At 35.7% G+C, this 17,580-nt stretch overlaps 2 protein-coding genes across 14 annotated transcripts in view; one reads left to right on the forward strand and one right to left on the reverse strand.

Annotated features, from left to right (window-relative positions):
• Positions 1–4,396, reverse strand: part of LOC143257923 (uncharacterized) — a 54,179-nt gene extending 49,783 nt beyond the window's left edge. For 5 of the 13 annotated variants that reach the window (XM_076516979.1, XM_076516977.1, XM_076516980.1 and 2 more), the window contains exon 1: positions 4,153–4,396. Coding sequence is in view for 4 of the 13 variants with exons in the window: in XM_076516989.1 (XP_076373104.1) it covers positions 2,869–3,029; positions 4,153–4,169 (178 nt within the window). In the remaining 9 variants the exon portion in view is untranslated. The other 8 variants (XR_013032020.1, XM_076516989.1, XM_076516986.1 and 5 more) reach the window with 4 other exon arrangements.
• An 11,868-nt stretch (positions 4,397–16,264) lies between these two features.
• LOC143258086 (uncharacterized) lies at positions 16,265–17,194 on the forward strand. Its single transcript, XM_076517106.1, has 2 exons — positions 16,265–16,673; positions 17,058–17,194. The coding sequence occupies exon 1, from the start codon at positions 16,298–16,300 to the stop codon at positions 16,619–16,621; it is 324 nt and encodes a 107-aa protein (XP_076373221.1). The 5' UTR covers positions 16,265–16,297; the 3' UTR covers positions 16,622–16,673; positions 17,058–17,194.
• Positions 17,195–17,580: the final 386 nt, after the last annotated feature.

Genomic DNA, 17,580 nt, shown 5'->3' on the forward strand with positions numbered 1-17,580 from the left:
CGCAGGTAGGGTAGCATCAACCACGGCCAGTCTCTCTCAAAAGTATAGGAAAATGATCACTGCCTAGTAGATTATTGTCAACCCTCTATGACAAATGGGAAAATAATGAAGGGGAGAGATCAATAGCGGTAAAGGACTGACTAGGTGCGTGAAAATAAGTGGAAAAACCAGTATTGAAAAGAGAAAGATTGTGATCACAGAGCATATGCTCTACAGAGCGAACCCTCCTATCAATAACAGCACTTCCCCAGAGGGGATGATGTCCATTAAAGTCCCCCAGGATTAGAAAGGGAGACGGCAACTGTTCAATGAGAGCATCAAGGTCTGATTGATCATATGTCTCTCCAGGAGACAGGAAGAGAGAACAAACAGTGATGGTATGACCCAAGGAAACATGGATGGCTACAGCCTCCAAGGGTGTGTTGAATGACAAAGACAGGGTGGACACATGCTGATCAACCAATCTTGCCACCCCTCAATGTACTCGTCCATCACACAGCCTGTCGTTTCTGTACAGAGAAAACTGCCGAATGGTGGCTGTATCAGAACATAAAGAAAGACATACAGGATGGTAGGAAGCAATCAGTGTTTTGATATCATCCAGATTAGAATGTAAACCTCGACAGTTCCATTGTATCAAGGTGGCCATTTTTAACAACGGGTAGGCGAAGTGGCTGGAGAACCCTTCTGTTTACAACAACGTCTCTTTTCCTTACTGTCCTTAGTCAAAGAAGGTCTATCAACCTCCATGGATCCTGCCCTGGGTCGATTGGGCAGGTCTTTGTTATTGGAAAGGGATTCCAGTGGCTGAGGACCCGAACTAATGATTGTTTTGCATCTCGGGGTGGGAGAAAAAGATGTATCAGAAGAAATGCCTGTATTTGAAACCGAAGGATGTGGATCTTGAGGTTTGTTGGAATGTATCGGAGGAACAGAGATGGGTGTGGAAGTCAATTCATCAACCTTTTTAACCATGGAGGTCAAAAGGCTTTTCATTTGTTTTGAAAACAATTCTCTTGGAGGCACAGAGAGATCTGTCTGCATTCCCACTGTAGTTGTGGAACAAAGTGCAGCAGCATATGTTCGAGATGAAGTGGCGGACAGCAATTTCCAAGCCTCAGGATAACTAATGTTATGAGTCGTTTTGAAACACTGCACTTCTTTTTCCTCCAACTATTTTGTGCAAGAATGAAAGTAGGAAGGGTGGGAACCATTGCAGTTGACACAATGTGGGTCCGTGTCACACTCATAGGCATCGTGGTCCTTGCCACCACAACGAGCACATGTCAGGGAACCACGACAGGACGTCTTTGAGTGGCCGAACCTCTGACATTGGAAACATTGGAGACAGTTTGGAATGTACGGCCGTACCCTGCAAATTAGATAACCTGCCTTGATGGTGGCAGGTACACGTGGTGATGTAAATGTCAAAACGAGGTTATTTGTCGGCAGTGTAGCTCCATCTTTGCGAGTGGAGATGTGCCTCACTGCAGAAACTTGAGTGGAGAGACCAGCAAGAATCTCTGACTCGGGGACGTTCTTCAAATCCCTCTCAAAAATAACTCCTCGTGATGAATTCAAAGTAGCATGAGGGGTAATCTCAAAAGATATATCCCCAAAAATCTCTCATTTTTGCAATTCCTTGATTTATAAAACCTGAAAGATTAGCTTTAGAGTTAAAACAAAAAGGCTTATACTATAAAGAGACCAAATCTTGGGAAGTGGGCAAATTTTTCAATCTACATGGCAAAAGAACTTCTTGATGTTATTGAAAAGTGTGTCAACAAACTTACTAAAGAGAATGCTATCTTAGACTATCTTCTGTTCACCAAGAAGAAGATTAAAAATATTGTGCAAAAAAACATCACTGATGATTATTACATTAGCTGATGTTCACATTAATAACAATTCTAGATCTAACAAGTCTTGTTCCCTGTATTAAAGTAAGTCAAGCATCATAGCTTGTTAAATATTACAACAAAAAAGAAATACTTCAGGTTGCAATAACATTTGAAAAATACTTATGAAATAATCAAGTGAACGTTTTAAGAACATATTCCTTCAACATTTTCCCTTCAAAAATAAAACCAAATATGAACTTGATGAATAACAAAACATTGGTTATTAGCAAAGGAAAAGCATTGGGTTTTCATCAAAGTGTTTCATAATACTGAATAATCATGTGTACCGGGTAACATTTTATGAATTTCAGAAAACATTGAACAGAGGAGAAGGGGTGAACTGCCTCAAATGAAAAAAAATCAAGTTTGTAATAAACAGAATCACTTTGATTGTGAACATGACTGGTAAGGGAACCTTCTGGAGGAATTGTGGTTCATGTGGTCTACAATAAGAGTTCAAAGTTTTAAGTTTAGCAAAGTGATGCATTTACGATAAGAAAATGTAAGAACACTTTCTTTTGTTTGTAAACATTACATCTGATGGTTTGAAAATTGGCTTGATAGTTAAAAACATGTTACAAAAAAATGGTATTTACTCAATTGGGAGGACATGACTGATGGTAAGAGTATGTTTTAAGGTTTGGTTGTTCATAGTTTTTACTTGCTGTGTGGATATAACAAGTTTGTTTCCATCAATACACCCATATGCTGAGTTTGTACTTTATTATTCATTGTATACTCACTTTAGTACATACAAACTATGTGTTGTTTCTGTAATGAAAGGGAAGTTCAAACAGTTGACAGAAAACTGGCTTTAATGAAGAAAGTAAAGATAAAAGGTATTTTTCTGAATGAGAGAATATGGTTAGTAAAGTTACATTTTCTTTTAATATGTTAATTTAATTTTTCAGACTCAACTGTTAGAAATTTGCTGATATTAAGATACTAAGAACAAGAAGTGACTTACCCAGTAGGCTAAAATGTGTAAACTCAATTTCAATATTGAGAAACACAGATATGTACTTGGGATATAAAATAACTTGGAAAAACCACATGCGTTTTAGAATATAAGAAAACTTGTGTTTTGTCAGTTGATAAAAATCCTGAAGTTTATAATTGAGCATCACACTGTAATAAAAAGAGAGTATGTAACATAGGTTCTACACACCCTATAAGTAGGTTCTATACATCTCATAGTTTCTATACACCCTATAAGTAGGTTCTATATATCTCGTACATTAACCTATAACTTAAAAGTTAAACAGCATATAATTTAGTTAAATAAGGAAGGTGCACCACTCATGTATACAATAATGGAAACTGTTATAAGTAGTGTAGCTGCTGTTGTCTGCAGATAGGTGAGAAGTAAACCTTTAACCAAGTCATTAAGAAAGAAAAGATTAATACTACAAACTAGAATATGAAGAAATGACATCCAATTTCATAACACTTTTAGTGACAAAGTACTGTATGTGGAAATATGTTCGACATAATAAACTGAACCAAAACAATACAGTTCTTATTTGAGTTATTAGGCCTATCAGTTATCACAGTATACCCGAGCTGTTATTGTACCAGCTATACACCTCACTTGTTAGCTAATATTAGCATTGGGATAGCATTAAGTTACTTACTTTTATTGATTGTACTTGTTGTAGGGTTTAATTGCAACAGCCTGTAACTGTAAATGTGAAAGTACTGAATACTACTGAACTCTATCCAATAACATGCATTAAACAGTATCTTTCTAAATAAACTTATAAGAAAACCAAACCCACAAACAATACTTCAAATTAGGCCTAACTTATTTGAAAATACATTTTAACTTGTAAAGGTGTAATCCGTATGCCTCGAAATATATCTTAACATTATCTTATCTTTGATGCTATTTATATATGGTCATTCTACTCTGTTAACACAACATCGTCTTGAAGTCATTTGTGACGTAACATCCACCACTCGAAGAACACTTTCAGTAACACTACTGAATAAGTTTACATCCTCATTTCGTATAACTGTAACCTAAATTATGAATATAATAACCCAAACGCATTACCTTTACTTACTAATGCTATCCTTAATGACCAGTTGCCAAGTTTAATACTGTTATCAAATTTCACTAATTTACTAATTATGCCCTAAGCTAATTATACATAAAATCGTTTTGACTGGTAACATTACAATTTACAAAACGATTTTCTACAACTAGAAGTTTAATGTAATGATACTTCCTTTAGATTTAAGTACCTACCTTGTTTTTCTTATCATTTTACAACTTGTAAATTGTAAGGATATACCTAGTAACACAAAAGATTACTCATTTACTACGAAATGAAGCATGATCCAATTTGACAATTTCTTAAATTCATCAACGTTCTTAGACCTAGTTTTATTTCCTTTCATAATTTATTCCATACAATTAATTGTTTTTTTCCAATCGCATCGCATTCGTTTCAATGTAACCCTAACATTCAACTTGCTCCTTACGATGAGGTGTTGTAATGCCCACTAGCGAGAGTAATTTATTTTATTAAAAAAACAAAACAATAATAACCACCATAATTTTTAGCATAAAATGTGCTGACATTTAACATTGTGAATACAAAGATGTTCTAATCTAAACAAACAAATGAAAGAAAACATGTTAGCAGCACAATAATGTAAAATCACTAATTATCAGATGATGTCGAGAAAACCCACTTGTAGAGAAATATATATGCAAAAATGGCTCGTTTGGGTTGAGAAAATATTTTACATAGAAGAGTGAACCTGACGATGACCGAAGAAGGTCGAAACGTTGTTCGCTCTTCTGTGTAAAATATTTTCTTAACCCAAATGAGCCATTTTTGCATATAAAAATAATTAATTATAGTCACAAATTTTTTAAGCATGACGACGAAAAAAGACAAGTGTATTTCAATCACTTCACATCGTAAATTAGCTATATTTTGGATTTCAGTTTTTCGTATTTTAAATACCTAATTAAGTGAAAGCATTATCAGCTAATGTAATTGACGTGTTTCATTTTCTTAACTATCTAATTTCCTCAGTAATATATTATAATTATATATTTTTTGCCCTAATTAAGACGTAGCATCATGCCCCCCCCCCCAGTAGCGCAGCGGCATGTCTGCAGACTTACAATGCTAAAGGCCGTGTTTCGATACTAAGCAATGCCCATATAGCTTATTGAGTAACTTTGTGATTAACTACAAACAAACAACGATGTATTATGTATAAAATAAACTGAAGAATAACTTGCAACGTAGATATTGTGATGAATAGGAGTAATATCCAGAAATATATATTGTTGTAACACGTTCTGTAGTTAAGTGGATTATCCAGTGAAAAATGCAATATGCAGCTCACTTAACAACATTATTATTTCCATCACATCAAACATGCTCGCCCTTTCAGCCGTGGGAGCGTTAGAATGTGACGGTCAATCCCATTATTCGTTGGTAAAAGAGTAGCCCAAGAGTTGACGGTGGGTGGTGATGACTAGCTGCCTTCCTTCTAGTCTTACACTCCTAAATTAGGGACGGCTAGCGCAGATGGCACTCGTATAGCTTTGCGCGAAATTCAAAGAAACTTGCAAACTTAACAACAATGAACTGATTCATTTCTTCACAGCCACGTTCACTTTTACGCAAGTTGTAGGCCTACTTTCACAAACAAACTTTCTAACACAGGCCTATAATATATTAATATATTCTAACAGAAATTTTCTTGATTAATAACAAACGCTGACTGACTTACTGATTAATTTAAAGAATCATTGAACCTTACTAAATAATCTTTCTGTAAATCTGAAAGCCCTCACTAAAAACTAAGTTTTTATACCCATTGTAGCCACATTACACTTAACCCATTGTGTTGCTTTCTATTTAACAACAAATAAACAAAATGAAACTTAATGAGTAACTTCATTTGAACAACCTTCTTTAGATCATTCACACAGTGACTACTCGAGTTGATTCCCAATCATTGGACTAACTGAAGTCTTGTTTATAACCAATTCATTAATATCTAGGTCATTAACTGTCATTATGTACTTCTATGTATTTTACGACTGCTTTTATGAAGTTACTTCTACTTGGCTCGTGATGTTTATAGACAATTTATGTCAAAGAAGAGTGAAATTGGGAACTAATTTCATCCACAGACATGGATTCAAGTTTATGCTAGCTTCACATTTTATGATCAGGAAATTCTTGTGCAATACATGGTAAGTGCTATACCAGACAATGAACTCCTTTTGACAACAAGATGAGCACTTATCATACTATCGGGAATTAAAGTATTCATACGAAGACTTGTTAAAAATAAATTTACAACTAGTGATTAGGCCAAAATGAAATCAAACACTCCAGTATGAGATAATGAATTTAGGATTGGTAAAACTCTTGTAGGCCTGGAGAAAAAGATGTCGTCTTTAGGGTCATGAATACAAGAAACCATAAAATTTAATATTTCAAATTTTGATAGTACATTACAAAATGTGAAACTGTACATAATATATTTCCACATAAAAGAACGTTAGAAGTAAACACCTTGGAGGGAAGTTGTAGAAAGACTGGTATCAATCCCCTACATAAAGATAGCTTATCATATCGTTGTATAACTGAAGGTATACAACTGATCAGCACAGAGCTACAAGTGCTATAAGCTTTCACACTTTAAGTGTGAGCTATTTTTGTGAGGTTGGTGCTATTATTATAGTGGACGGTTCTTGATTAAGGAAGCACATCATGTTAATACAACAGGTAAGCACACTACGATTTATGAGCATTAGGGAGTACAAAAAAACTTGGAATTGTTCATTAACCATACATATATGGACCCAAATAAGACATATACATTTTACGTATGACCATTGGATAAATGTATGCTAGCCGATCTGAGAAAGGCTTTTACGAATTTACTACACAAGTCTTAAGGCGTTGTTAGAAGAATGTGGGGTGGATACAAAAGTAATGGTACAATTATAAAGTAACAGTCAATCTCACTATTCGTTAGTTAATGGGTAGCCGAAGATCTGGAGAGTAGTGGTGGTAACTATCTGCTTTCTCTATAGTCTTTCGCTGTTAAATTACGACGGCTAACGCAAACAGTCCTAGTGTAGCTTTGCATGAAATTCAAACCAAACAAACCGGTTTCGGCCCATCGTGTTTGCATTGCTTTAATTGCTGGAGATACGGGCACACGTAAATCACAGATAATGTATTGGCTGTGGCGGGGAACACCTGGTGTCACAACGTAAAATAATTTAAAAAAAACGAATCCGAAATGCTATAATTGTAATGAAGCACACACAACCAGTTACAAGGGTTATCAAAAATACAAACAAATAGAAAAACAGATATTTAATGTTAGAAATAACACAAATACTACCAACAGATACACAAAATAGACTTCCTCCACTAACACAAAGCATAAAGTAAAGCAACAGTGAAACATACGTTGTAACAAATAGGACAGACTCAGGGGACAGTGAAAAACTAATTACTACAACGAATGAAAAACCCAATACAAATATAGAACAGATAAAACCAAACGACAACAACCAGACAATACACGATACAAATACAGAAAATGTAAAACTAAACAACAACCACACACTACATAATACAAATACAGAGCATGTAAAACCAAACAACAACCAACAGACACAACACAATACAAATATAGAACATATAAAACCAGACACTACACGATACAAATACAGAAAATATAAACTAAACAACAACCAACAGACACTACAAATAAACAAGAATCCATACCTTTTATAAACAGGGTATTAGATTGTATGCTGAAATACAGAACCTAACAAAGACACAAGTTGCATCATCATATTCATAACATTAGCGACAAAACACATGGTATCAACACTCTCGAAAACAATAGAAACACTCATAACCACCACTAAAACATAAATTCAATATTTTTCAAACAAATATCCAAGATGGTCTTGTTTCCAAGAAACATGAGACCGAAGAACAACTTAAATTATTGGAATCTAATATTACATGTATAACCGGAACTCTTAACACAATATAATATGTTTTGAAAACTTAGTAGCTACACCACGATTAAAGCAGAGAGAGAAAACATCACAGAAACTCTAACCGGCGCTTAGCCCTAATCTACAACTCTACTTTTCGATCACAAATATAAACTTTTAAAGTACAAATGAGTGCATAATCGTAGATGTAGCGATAAAAAGTAACTTAGTAAAATTCTAGATACAAAATAAAACAAAAACTACCTCATAATATTGGTTCTTAATTTAAAACATTAAACTTTTTGATTTCGAAAGACAATATCAAATGGATCTCGATTATTACGACTTTTAAACAATTTTAACTCTGTAGTTTTAAACGACCAAACACCAACTCACTGGTGAACACACAAATTCTTGATTTATGTGCAACCTCCACTGATCTAAGCCTGAAAGGCTCATTTGTTTTTTAATTTCGCGCAAAGTTACACTAGGTGTATCTGCGCTAGCTGTTCCCTAATTTAGCAGTGTAAGACCAGAGAGTAGGCAAACAGTTACTACCACTATCCTCCAACTCTTAGATTACTATTTTATCTACGAATAGTGGATTGACTGTCAAATTATAACGCCTCCATGGCTGAAAGGGCGAGTATGTTTTGGTGTGACGGGACTTCGAACCCACGACCCTCAGATTACGAATTGAGTGCCTTAGCCACTTGGCCCTGCCGGGCCCTTAAAAGGGTTATAATTTTAAGTAGGGCAAGATATAGATAGTGACTGTTCTCTACATAGAGTAAGTTCGATCTCGCCCTTGCTAAAACAAAGCAATACCCCTTGGCAATAATACAAAACAAAAAATGTTACCAAATTTAACCATGACAAATGTCTCGTGCTCACGAGACATAGATGATTATTATGAATAAATAAGTGACTGCGTTACCATAGCTGCAAAACCACACAACAATTCACACATGGAAGCCACACAAAAACATAACAGATATGATTCCAGAAAGACACAAACTACATAGATTAAACATAAACACAAAAGATATAACACTGAAACCACAGATAAAAGCACTTTGTAACAAAGCTAGAAATGGAATTCTGTTTGTTTGTTTGTTTGTTTGTTTGGAATTAAGCACAAGCTACACAATAGGCTGTCTCTGCTCTGCCCACCACAGGTATCGAAACCTGGTTTCTAGCTGTGTGTGGCCCGGCATAGCCAGTTGGTTAAGGCACTCGACTTCTAATATTAGTGTCGCGGGCTCGAATCCACGTCGCACCAAACATGTTCGCTCTTTCAGCTGTGGGAGCCTTATAATGTGACGGTCAATCCCATTATTCGTTGGTGAAAGAGTAGCCCACGAGTTGGCGGTGGGTGGTGATGACTAGCTGCCTTCCCTCTAGTCTTACACCACTAAATTACGGACGGCTAGCGCAGATAGCTCTTGTGTAGCTTTGCACAAAATTTCAAACAAACAAAAACTAGCGGTGTGAATCCGCAGACATACCGCTGTGCCACGGGGATGACGAAATACAATTAGACAACTAAAACGAGACAACTTATTGTAATACCTGAAACAAAATCCACAAAAATTCTGAAATGCACACAAAATAAAAACATCCAAATCCTACCCAACACTAGCACATAATAAGAACCACGTATACTAAAATGCAAAAAGCCGAACTATTTAAAAAGCCCCTACAAAATATTTTTCCAACACAAGTCAATCCAGATGTGAATGATTACTATGGTAACCAAGTAAACAACAAAATTATGCAAAGCAAAGATATTTTTCACCAATCTTCCATCACAAACAATCAACAAAGCAAAACCTGACACTCTAACTTATGAGAAGAAAAATCACAACAACACAAATGCTGTGTATTTTCTTTTAGCACAGCCACATCGGGCTATCTGCTGAGCCCACCGAGTGGAATCGAACCCCTGATTTTAGCGTTGTAAATTCGTAGACTACACGCTGTACAAGCGGGGGGCTAAACACAAACACAGCTATAAAACACACTACAAACAAAACACTAGGTGCAGGCAACGTACAAGTGATACTACATAAAAACAAAACAAAACGGAACTCACTTATTACTGGAACACCTCATTGTTTGTTTGTTTGGAATTAAACACAAAGCAACGCAATGAGCTACTGTGCTTTGCCCACCATGGGTATCGAATCCCGGTTTCTAGCGGCGTGAGTCTGCAAACATACCGCTATGCCACTGGGGAAATGAACACCTAAAGGTACTTTTCAATGTCTCCTTCAAACCAGGGTACATATGTTACTCTTGGAAACCAACGAATATTCTTGTTTTTAAAGGAAGGATTGTTTGTTTGTTTTGAAATTTCGCACAAAGCTACTCGAGGGCTGTCCGTGCTAGCCGTCCCTAATTTAGCAGTGTAAGACCAGAGGGAAGGCAGCTAGTCATCACCACCCATCGCCAAATCTTGGGCTACTCTTTTACCAACGAATAGTGGGATTGACCGTCACATTATAACGCCCCCACGGCTGAAAGGGCGAGCATGTTTGGCGCGACGGGGATGCGAACCCGCGCCCCTCAGATTATGAGTCGCACGCCTTAACACCCTTGGCCATGCCTTCCTCTAGTCTTACACTGCTAAATTAGGGACAGCTAGCGCAAATAGCTTTCGTGTAGCTTTGCGCGAATTTAAACAAAACCAACAATTTGGCACTCATGTCTAAGGTCCCGGATGTTAGAAATGGAACTACCGCGAGGAGTTATTCACTGTTGTCAAACTTTCTAGAAAAAAGAAAATGTCTGGGGCACCTATCTGGAGTGTTTTACTTCTGAGACAGGGATACTTCAAGGATGGGGAAGTTAGCCCCATACTCTTCATCATGTATGTAAGTGAAATGACAAAACACGACCCAAATTTTTGCTTCGCCTCACAATTTACAGAAGGTTTAGTTATCTGGAAGAGTTCCGAAATACCATCTGTTGTGGCCACAAATTTACATTCCTCATTAGATACCATCACTGAATATTGTTCTAAGAAACAAATAAAAAATAATATACACAAAACAGAAACCTAGGAAAACTAAATAAACTAATTAAATTCAACCCTAAACTATGAAACATTTGTCCGGACAACAGCATCAACAGAATTTATTGGTCTACGTTTTATACAAAATTAACTTGGTAAAAACATATATATGAAACAAAATCTGCCAAAGGATAAATCAAATTGGTAGCACTAGATCGCTATATCTTACATGATGGAAATAAGACTAAGTGCCTCTCACCCATAAACGTGTGTTATAAGTTCAGTAATATGCCACTTATTGCTAGACCTACGTAACTAATTATTTTGTAGTTTCTCTTTTTATGCAGTGAATGAGAAGGGGGGTATTTATATAAAAACACATAAAATAAGCCACAATATAAACTACATTGGAACATATGGACTATAAACAGCAAATATACCCCGGTGTAAATGGACGCGGCCCTAATAGAGGAATTAGATTCATATGATAAAGATCCGTGAAAGCAATACCTTCTTTATATTGCTTTCAACATTTGAGGGTGCCCAATACTCATGCTGAATAAATAAAAATGACACCCATGATACGGGAGGAAGAAGTCAAGATTGCAGCTGACCCTCCCATATTCAAACAGAGATCTAAACCCTGACGAGGCTGAACCCCTGAGATAGTACGATACTCTAACTAGTTATTTGCAGCCATGTTGTCATTGTGTAGATGGTTTTATTCAGGACGTGTGTAATGCTTTTTGAAAAGAAATTTGAAGCAAATGTCGTGTTAATAGTGGCATCAAAACATTTTGAACATTCCACGTTGTCGATGTGGTTAGGGCCCGCCATGGCCAGGTGGTTAAGGCACTCGATTCGTAATCTGAGATCGTGAGTTCGAATCCCCGTTGCACCAAACATGTTCGCCCTTTCTTTCGTGGGAGCGTTATAGCCCGATAGTTAATCCCAATATTCGTTGGTAAAAGAATCGCCCAAGAGTTGGCGGTGGATGGTGATGACTATCTGTCTTCACTCTAGTCTTACACTGCTAAATTAAGGACGGTTAGCGCAGACAGCCCTTGCTTTGCTCGAAATTCAAAATAAACCAAACCAGTGTGGTTAACAACACGATTCAAGAAATTCCAGTTATCGTGTAATTTTAACCTTTGTTTTTTTAAGAACCATTGTATTCAATCTTCACGTATGGATACGTTCCTATTGTCTCGAATATTCACATACATTTTACCCTTTAATTTTTTCTTTACTGTTTTGTGGATCAATGTATCTAATATTTTCATAAGGATCTACTGACCCAATTGTTCCAGTAATCATGCGTACCACCTGTTTTCATTATTTTGAAATACAACTTCAAGTTATTTCAGGTATCACACTGAAACTTATCGTGTAGATCACTAACTATAAGTTGTGCTATGACTTGTTGTAAAGGGAGTAATGTACCTTTTAGTAGTCCCAGAAACGTCCCTGATTGAGAAAAACGAGTTAGAACGTTAAACCACAGACATATAATGGAAGAAAGAACATATCGCAAGCATACACAAAAGTACTAGTTACGAAGCCTGCAGAATGCCCCTCACCTAATATATTTTTTATTTTTTATTCGTGTTTCAGTCACTGACTTCGGTTGAAGGAGTTTGACGTGTAATTGATTATGACATTTTCGTAGCAGAACACAAAATAATTTCTCATAAGATGTAATAATATACATATGTTATTATTATACATTAAGTTTTTTCATTTAATTACAGTATATTTGGTTTATGTAATTAGAAGTTCTTATCACAAAGTATTTTTCAATCCACGAGCGCAGAACTGAACCAGTCATTTGTCATATATGATAGCTTGAGGCGTACGACATTCCCGTATTTGTTTCAAAATTTATGAATCATGTGAAACACTATAGAATTATAATAACTTTCGGTTATAAACTATTTATTTTGCGGATGAAAAATAGCAATCCTTTTATATGTTTTTTGTTTTGAATTTCGCACAAAGCATGTGTGTGTGTTTTCTTACAGCAAAGCCAACATCGGGCTATCTACTGAGCCCACCGCTGATTTTAGCTGTACTAGCATGGGGCTCGCGCAAAGCTACACGAGGGCTATCTGCGCTAGCCGACTATAATTTGGCAGTGTAAGACTAGAGGAAAGGCAGCTAGTTATCGCCACCCACCGCCAACTTTTGGGCTACTCTTTTACAAAAGAATGGTGAGATTGACAATCACATTACAACGAACCCACAGCTAAAAGGAGCGATTATAATAGGTGTGATGGGGAATCGAACCCGCGACCCTCGGATCACGAGTCGAATACCTTAACCACTTGGCCATACCGGGACTGTAGTATGTATACAAGTTAATACATATGTAACACTTATTGCCAAAGCTATAAATATTAAGCCTAGCGTGAGAAGGTTGAAGAAGATATCAAAAAGACAGCGTCACTTTTACAGGATATTTTACTCTCAGAATAATCAGTTATTACTTATATTACACTAATATCTTCTTCATGAAAGCCTCAATATAATCCTGCATAATAAAATATTATATCCATAGAAAAGAAAAATATATCTATTTAATCTTTTCATTTTCCAGTTAACATAGCTCATTAAATTGTATTGATTTACGTTTTTGTTGTTTGTTTTCATTATTTACATCTCAGGACACCAAATATGACAAAGTAGTAAAAAAATTCTGATTAAAACTAGTTGTTTGTAAAAATTAAACTTACCATACAAATTGCTAGATTTTTATTATTCTTTATTGTTTTGTTTAAGGCTATTTAACTTCATACTGATGATACTAAAGAAAGACATGATACAAAGGTATTTAAAGTTCTAGGCCTTTATCAGGTTCTAAATGTGCATCTGAAAGGTAGATATACAGATAGATATAAATTGAATGATTGTTGACGTAGCAAGAAATAGTGTATAATAAAATTGTCTTCTCAGTAACATCACGAAGGTCTACAATTAATAAAACAAAAATGTCGGTACTAAGTGGATCAAGGTATATCCTCTCATGATCAGATAACACATGTTGTAATTGTAATTAGTTTTGAAATGTGAGATCATTTCAGACCTTAAGAAATCGGTTTTTCGGATGGAAGAACGTAATGTCACTGGCTACATAGATGTGAGAGATTAGTAGTGTTTCTGAGAGCCTAGAACGGTGATGCTCTAGAAGCTAAATTATTTTTTTTACTTTGTTTTTATTAGGGCTAGTTTGAAACGTATGATTGCCAAGCTGTATCACTCTCATAAAACAGTATCGATGTCTAATTTGTTTACGAAGCACTAAAATAAAAAAAAACAAAAACATATTCGTTCCAATATAAAAGCAGGTGCATCTCTGCAGAATTAAACTAATCGACAGAAAACATATTGGATTTTCTTCTCTTCTAGTCTCATCAGTTCGTAACACAATCATGAATACTGTGGTGAGTCAAATTGGTTTTTGAGATTTTGAAGTTGTGAAGTTTTTACATTTGAAGTGTTATTGTATATTAAGAAGTGTTCATTCAGGGTAGCAGATACTTAAGTTTAATTTGTCAGAAAAATAGTGCTTGTTTGTTTTTTGTTTTTTTTTGCACAAAGCTACACGAGGATTATCTGTGTTAGCCATCCCAAATTTAGCAGTGTAAGACTAGAGGGAAGGCAGCTAGTCATCACCACCCACCGCCAACTCTTGGGCTACTATTTTATCAACGAATAGTGGGATTGACCGTCACATTATAACGCCCCCACGGCTGAAAGGGCGAGCATGTTTGATGCGACGGGGATGCGAACCCGCGACCCTCATATTAGGAGTCGAATGCCTTAACACGCTTGGCCATACCTCCCTCTAGTCTTACACTGCTAAATTAGGGACAGCTAGCGCAAATAGCTTTCATGTAGCTTTGCGCGAAATTCCAAAACAAACGAACAAACATACCTCCCTCTAGTCTTACACTGCTAAATTAGGGACAGCTAGCGCAAATAGCTTTCATGTAGCTTTGCGCGAAATTCCAAAACAAACGAACAAACAAGCACTATTTTTCTGACAAATTAAACTTAAGTATCATTGCCTGTTCCCATTTCAGTCGAATTCAATCGCTAACATAGCTCCTAAATTTCAACACTTTTATATAAAATCGTGTTAAAGAGGTAGTTTTTATACCAAGAATTTATTTAGCATCGAGTAAAATTAATTTCTTGTTTGTTATGAAGAGAAGTATATTTACAGGAAATGACAAGACATGAGAATCCAATTAAGCCTGATTTACAAGCTTTCTCGTAATTAACATGATAGAACAACCATGTTAAGTCTGAATAACCAAGTAACTAACAATTATCAAGATAAAACAACCTTATTAAGGTTGATTTACTATCTGGTAATTATCAGTGTAACAACTTTACCAAGCCTGAATCACTAACCGTCTAGAAACTAGAATGATAAAACAACCATGTTATAAAGCAGACCCACAAATTGTCATCACTATGTATCTCATTAGCTCAGTGGTAAGTATAACGTTAAAAACCGTTTTTGTTCTTGTTACCCATAGTAGGCACAGCAAAGATAGCTGTAGCTTTCTGTTTAACTACAAACAAGTAAAAGATAATAAGTATTATTTAAACATAATTTCGAGATTTTAGACATTTTAAATTTAACTGTAACTAAACAGATGAAAAAAGAAACAAAACAATTTTATTTTCTAGGTCTTTGTTTGTAATCTCAAAACACTGTCGCCGAACAAAAAACAAACCTATGTGTTAAATGTGAACATTTTGTTTAATTCGGATGTTCTTGAGAAAGGCTATCTGCACTATTGGTCCCTTATTTTAAACTTATACTTTAAAGAGAAGAGAACTATTCAGTAGCACCCACCATCTATATTTGAGCTACCCTAAACGAATAGTGGGACTTGGCAGTCACTCTTATAACACACTCGAGCCCTGAAAGAATAAAGCAAGATTTTGCGGCAAAATACAAAAACAAATGCTGTTTTTTTCACATACTAAAGAAAATAAAAATTTGCTAAGTTATTAGAAGTTTATGAAATGTGATTAAAATGAAAATATTAACATATGAAAAAGTTTGTTATTGAAGAAATTTCTGTATAAAACAAAGTGGTTTTGAATAATGAAGACTGTTCTAGTTTGAGTTGTTTCATCCAAAGCATACATTATCTTGTTCCTTTACTTTGTTTTTAACATGATCAGAATTATACTGCCACGTGAACAAACTTTTAATAGAACAACTGCGATGTACGTTTCAACATATCCGTTTGAAGGGTCTAATTTTCACGACTAAGTTTGAATTCTGTACTATTGTGTATTTTTCTTCTTTTTTTTCAGTTTGCTGCTCTTTTACTTCTCTTTGGTGTGGCCACAGTTATGGGTGGCTTTATAGGAAATTATGGTGGTTATGGTGGAGGCTACGGTGGTCGTGGTGGAGGCTACGGTGGTCATGGTGGAGGATATGGTGGTTATGGCAGAGGCTATGGTGTTCATGGTGGAGGATATGGTGGTCATGGCATAGGATATGGTGGTCATGGCATAGGATACGGTGGTCGTGGTGGAGGATATGGTGGTTATGGCATAGGATACGGTGGTCGTGGTGGAGGATACGGTGGTCATGGCATAGGCTACGGTGGTCGTGGTGGAGGATATGGTGGTCATGGCATAGGCTACGGTAGAGGATATGGAAGCTATCATTAAAAATAATTATTGTGCTTAGTTGTCAATTGCTGGAAAAACGAAACCATTACAGGTATTCTAACTACTAATTATTACCAAGAATATGAAATTTATCAAAACTTGATAACCCTAAGTGTGAGTTTCTAATGTTAACGTCATATAGTACTTTTATATTCTGAAAGCACACCAAAAAAAAAAAAAATTTGAAAGAAACACCAAGTAGCCAACTTTTGGAACAAACGATGGTTATCATTCATCTGAAAGAATGGTCACTTTTTTTTCCTCACTACGACTACTTTTTGTGTTTTAAGAATTTATAATAGAGAGAATCTAATTAACTTGTCTTATTTTGCTATTATTTATGTGCATATTATAATGTTTATTTTAAAAGTGTATATACAATTTTTTTTCAGTTACTTTAATTTTATTTTATGTAATTAGTTCATTTTCTTTGTAGATCAGCCCTTAACAACTTGAGAACTCCGTCTGCAGGTGTTCACCAACATAAACAAGTGTAAAAAACATACGATTTGGTCATGCTTTCGTTTATATATATTTAAGTATTGAGATACCGTTTTTGCTGTATTCTTAATATTGTAATTTTAATAAAATATTCTGAACAAGTTTCTTGAGTCATTGTTATGATCCAAAGCCGATGCACTATACACAATTGTCATTAAATTGTAATTTATGTTATTCCTTGGGTTATGTGCAAAGCTATTCAAATAAAACACAATACCCATACCAGCCGTCTTTAGAATGCATTTATACAAAGGACTGTTTGACCTATCCGTCGGTAATTTAGAAGTTATGGTCTAAACTTCTGACAAAAGACCCGTCACCCCAACGCCAACTCTTGGACGACCCTAAACAGTTGGATTTCGCCGTCACTATTATTATAATTATATAAAGCATCTACCAGCCCAAAGTGTGAAATACGATCTTCATATTTCTCTCTCTCTCTCCTTTTTAGGTAATAG

Source organism: Tachypleus tridentatus, chromosome 7 (assembly GCF_004210375.1).
Source record: "Tachypleus tridentatus isolate NWPU-2018 chromosome 7, ASM421037v1, whole genome shotgun sequence".
In the NCBI taxonomy this organism is placed as follows: domain Eukaryota; kingdom Metazoa; phylum Arthropoda; class Merostomata; order Xiphosura; family Limulidae; genus Tachypleus; species Tachypleus tridentatus.